The sequence below is a fragment of the Amphimedon queenslandica genome, unplaced genomic scaffold (assembly GCF_000090795.2).
Source record: "Amphimedon queenslandica unplaced genomic scaffold, v1.1 AMPQUscaffold_11187, whole genome shotgun sequence".
Classification (NCBI taxonomy): domain Eukaryota; kingdom Metazoa; phylum Porifera; class Demospongiae; order Haplosclerida; family Niphatidae; genus Amphimedon; species Amphimedon queenslandica.
This window is the reverse complement of record NW_003548568.1, coordinates 1-5,191: the sequence shown is the minus strand read 5'-3', so window position 1 is coordinate 5,191 and position 5,191 is coordinate 1. Positions and strand designations below refer to the sequence as shown.

The following is a 5,191-nucleotide window of genomic DNA, read 5'->3' as shown; positions in this document are numbered from 1 at the left end:
AGAGGATCCCTGGATGCACGTCAAAACGTCAGGATAGACTCGCAATCTATCCCGACGCATTGACGCACTCTGTCATTTGTTTATACAGCACTTCCGGTCGCAACGCAAGACCATGCGTCATTATGTAAACCAGCCTTAAGTCATCAATCTTCAGACGCACCCAATTTCAGACGCTTTTTTACATGGAAAACATTATCCTATTGACATGAAACTGCAGAATGTTATAGCCGCAACTATCCTTAGCTTGCGTACAAATATTCACAGCACCTGCACAAACAGCTCCAAAGTTATCAGCTCTCAAACATGGCGTCTGAAAATTCCAATCATCAGACAAATCTCTCAAATTTCAGACAATTTCTTTTGAACAGAAAGAAAAAGAAGATTTGAAGTGCTGCTATGGTTAAATGATAGGTATGTCTTTACCCCATAATGGCAAGGTATACTGAGATGATTATCTTTACTCTCGTTTCATAGAAATGCACCAGCTCAAAAGTATCACGTGACATAATCAATTTACGGACTTTTACAAGAAATTATTAATTTATTTTAATAACTTTTGAATAGTTAATGAACACAATAAAACTCGAAATCTTACACTTTAGAGTCACAGTTAAGACAAGCCCATTCATCACCAATATCATGAACTTCAATGCACTTCTTGTGATACCATTCACAGTAAGAATCGCATTGGATCATCTCTTCATCATATATATCAGGAAGACGACAAATACAATACACATCCACTTTGATTGTTTTCTTATGAGAAAATGAAACATGTGCAGTTGTTTTTGGAAAAGGAGTAAAATGGTGGTTTTCTAAACACTCAATTAAATGATGGCGCATTCTATTTTGGTCAAATCTTTGATGTAAAGTGCGACTTCCAAGACATATTTCTAGCGAATAGGCTATTGCAAAGAGCCCACAGTCACGAACACCTAATTGTTGCTGGGTTGAAACTTGTTGTATAATTATAGAGGTCATCTCGGATTTCACTAAGCTTGCTATTTGAATTAAAGTGTGATCATTCAAATCCAACGATTCACCTAAGCTATCCATCACTTTCACTTCCTTTTGAGCTATTTCCACACATATCCAATGATAATTACCTAAAAATGAAAAAGCTATATTGTGCACAAATGTATTATACTTATTATACCTGTATGTAATATTTGTATAGAGTGTGAATCAAATGGAAGAGTATCAAATAATTTCCTTTGTCTCTGACCATTTAAAGTGCTCTGAAATCCTCCTTTGAAAGGAAATTGCTTCTTCAAGATGCTTTGAGCAGCATTTATAATGGTATCTTGTAACATAAACCCTTGAACAATACAGTTAAGGTCCGAAAATTTCAAATTAAGACTTTTCTGCCACCAATGATCTGATTCATCAGCTTAATAGATATAAAATAAAAATGAACAACATAAAAAGATACAAGTACCTTCAATTTGAACAAAATTCCTATTGCTTCGTTCACACTCCAACTGTCCATATACATGCAATTGAGCTAAATGTATAATAAACAATCAAGCATGAGGATACATCACGTACATCTACATTGTACCTTCAGCTTTGTCAGTCCTTCCTCCTTGACTTTGTGTATCTTTACCATCTTCTGATCTACAAGTATTTTCTAGCAAATATACATAGCATAATTACAAGTACTACTAGATGAATGTAAAATTTAAGGACCAAGCAAAGCATAATATATGTTTATAGCTAAGTATAAAAAATACAAAAAGTTGATGCATTGTACAGAGCACCTCACTCAAAATTGAAGGAAATTTGGCAGGGTTCTATCTAGGAATTTTTGTTTGGGGAGGAAGCCCAGAGCAGTTGACCGGGGGGGAAGGTTTCTGTACATACATGTATGTACATGTACAGTACATGCATGCAGTTACAGAAGTACACAGGGGGGAAGCTTGAAGTTTTGGGGGGGGGGGAAGATGAAGAGTTTAGGGGAGAAGCTTCCCATCCACCTGTGAGGATTTATGAGTGATTTATATTCATTGTGCTTATTGATTGTCAGTTATTATTAATTATTAGTTCATTATTATTCATGAATGTATTTTGTATATAAGAGAGTAATTTTTGTGCGCCATTAAGGCAGTGTGTGTGCAGTGTGTAGAAGTGTGTGAGCGTAGTCTGAGTGTTGAGTCGTTGGGAGATAGTGTGGCACTATCTATCTTTATTTGATATTATTGTTTGAACCAGTAAAGCTGGTATATTATTTGAAAGAGATTCTGTTGAAATATAAGTTTTGTGAAATTGATAGCGAGCCCTGCATTGGCGAGCTAACTAGTGAATCCTGAGCTGAGCTGACTACTAAGGAAGCAACTATATAGATGGGCTGGACGGCATCCCCGAATCCCTAGAGAAGACGCCGTGACAATTTGGTCCACACTGATCCGGATTTGACTGAGCGGCCTAGGATCTGGAACTGGTAGTAACTCTGTTGTGACGGTCTGAATACAGTCCTGAAGTTGCGGCCTTGGTAGAGTACCTCCTAAGGGAGTGGTGAGTCTGTTCTTCAAGATATTGCAATACAGGAAGGGCTGGTTTTTTGTATACTTACCTGTTGCTTTACGCCATATTTTCACTTCTTTGTAAAATTTAAATTGTATTGTTGCACGCACGTGGACTCGCAGTGGGTCTTGTGGTTAATTTGTTGTTATAGTGTTAAGTAAACTTTGCCTACCTCCTCTGTCTGAGAATTCATTTTTGTTTTTATAATGGCTGATCTTGCTGTTTTGAAGAGAACTCGAGGTGGGCATCGTGCGATAGCCACTCGAAGAGTAAAGGAGGTGTCTGATCTCTTTGCTGCATCCCCTGGGCCTGATGAAATCAAACTTGGGCAATTGAAGCGTGGCCTTCAGGATACTTTTGATTCTCTTAAGAAATTTGATGAACAAATTTTGCCTCTTGTTGATCCGGGAGTATTGGATAAGGAGATTGAAGATTCGGAGCGAATCAAAGATGAGCTGTTCCTTGCCATGTCTACTGTGGATCATGCTCTCTCGACATTGCCACCTCCTACCCCTGTTAGTACAGGTAGATTAAGTCCTGTTAGACCTCCTGTTGTTTCTGCCAAACTGCCTAAGCTGATGTTAAAGTCTTTTAATGGAAGTCTAGTTGCATGGACCTCATTTTGGGATTCCTTCAAATCGGCCATTCATGATAACCCCAGCTTGGCAACCATTGATAAATTTTCTTATTTGCAGTCTTTATTGGAAGGGAAAGCCAAGGAAACTATTGCAGGCCTTGCCCTTACTGATGCCAACTATTCTACGGCGATTGACTTATTGGAGAAGAGGTTTGGCAGCAAGGAGAGGATTACTGCAGCTCATATGGACGTACTGATGAGCCTTGATGCAGTTTCTTCTGATCATCATATTTTCGAGCTTCGTCGCCTGTATGACAAGACTGAGTCTACAATTAGGAGTCTATCTGCATTGGGAGTACCTGTGGACTCTTAAGGAGCATTGCTGGCTCCTGTGTTCATGAAGAAACTTCCATCTGAGCTCAGACTTGCTATTGCCCGAAAGGTTCCAGCAGATGATTGGAACATGACAAGGATACTGGAGGTGCTGTTAGCAGAGGTAGAAGCTAGAGAGAGGGCCTCCCTGCCTAAGACTAAACAGAGTGGTTTTACACCAAAGCGTGGAAGGGATTTTCCCACTACTGCCACTTTTACTGGAGGTAGCCAGAGTGGTTGCTGCTTTTGCCAGAAAGAGGACCACACACCTGCCCAGTGTACTAAGGTCACTGGAGTTGATGAGAGAAAGCGAATGATTAGAGAGCAGGGCAGATGCTTTGTTTGCCTCCGCCCAGGTCACATTAGTAAGCACTGTCGCTCTTCAATGAGCTGTGCTACTTGTAGAGGGAGACATCACTCTAGTGTATGTATGAGGAACTCAAAGCCTAAATCAGGCCAGAGGCCTCCTACTGCTAGAGATGGTGCTTCCCCACATTTGTCTAAGGGGCTTAATCCAGAGACCCCTCCATTTGAAGGATCAAATACGGGTGCCACATTCTATACTAGTTCTAGAGAGTCTACTCTCTTGCAAGTGGCACGCGTCTTTGCCTTCAATCTAAATGAGCCTGGTAATAGAATGTCTTTATATGTCCTATTGGACAGTGGGAGCCAGTGCTCATATATTACTCGAAGTGCATGCCAGAGGTTGGGATTGCCATCTCTGGGCACTAAATCAGTTTCTATAATGACCTTTGGGTCTAGAAAGGAGTGTCGTACTGAATGCCATGTTGTAAAACTGGGTCTTGAGCTTAAAAATAATGCTCATATGGAGCTTAAGCTGCTCACAGTTAGCCACATTTGTGAGCCTTTGATGTATGAAGCCATAGATTTGAATAAGTATCCTCATCTGAATAATTTGGACTTTTCTATTCCATTGGATCATTGCAAGCAGATAAAGCCAGACATCTTAATTGGATCTGACCAGTATTGGTCTCTACTTACAGGGGAGATAATGAAGAGTAACAATGGACCTGTTGCTCTAAACTCATGCTTTGGCTGGATTTTATCTGGTACTGCTGCTGTGAAACAGTCTAGTGCACGGAGTGCTACTATGGTCACCCATGTTTTAAGGGTTGATGGTGTCCATGAAGACATGAGCCTAGAACATAGATTACATTCCTTTTGGGAGATAGAATCTTTAGGAATTTTGGAAGATGAGAATTTAGTGCAAACTCAATTTGGTGGTCATGTGAAGTTTGCTAATGGTAAGTATGTTGTTTCCCTGCTGTGGAAAGACTCTTGCATTTCTCTTGCTGATAACTATCAGCTTTGTTTACGTCGATTGAGTGGTTTGTTTAAGCGCCTGAAGAGCTCTCCTGAGTTATTGAAGAAGTATGATGATATCATTAGAGAGCAACTAGCCTTGGGAATTATTGTCCCTGTTGAGAACTCTGAAGAATGCAGTGTGGCTCGTATACACTATTTACTGCATCATTGTGTGTTGAGACAGGATAAGTCTACTACAAAATTAAGAATTGTATATGATGCCTCTGCTAAGACTAACGGTCCATCATTGAATAATTGCCTCCATATAGGACCTTCATTGCATCAAAAGGTTTTTGATATTCTTTTGAGATTTAGGATGTGGCCTATTGCTATCGTGGCTGATATAGAGAAAGCCTTTCTTATGATTCAGGTGGCAGATGTAGATCAGGATGT

General features: G+C 39.9%; 2 protein-coding genes across 2 annotated transcripts; one reads left to right on the top strand and one right to left on the bottom strand.

Moving 5' to 3' along the window:
• Positions 1-539: 539 nt before the first annotated feature.
• Positions 540-2,716, bottom strand: LOC109589556 (uncharacterized). Its single transcript, XM_020005613.1, has 5 exons — positions 2,692-2,716; positions 1,562-1,630; positions 1,439-1,504; positions 1,157-1,390; positions 540-1,106 (listed from the first exon to the last, which is right to left on the bottom strand). The coding sequence occupies exons 1-5, from the start codon at positions 2,714-2,716 to the stop codon at positions 592-594; spliced, it is 909 nt and encodes a 302-aa protein (XP_019861172.1). The 3' UTR covers positions 540-591.
• A 781-nt stretch (positions 2,717-3,497) lies between these two features.
• On the top strand, positions 3,498-5,177 carry LOC105315263 (uncharacterized; the record flags this gene model as incomplete). The annotated part of the gene is made up of 1 exon (XM_011409840.1): positions 3,498-5,177. A coding segment is annotated over exon 1 (1,680 nt), but the record flags the coding sequence as incomplete, so codon positions are not given.
• Positions 5,178-5,191: the final 14 nt, after the last annotated feature.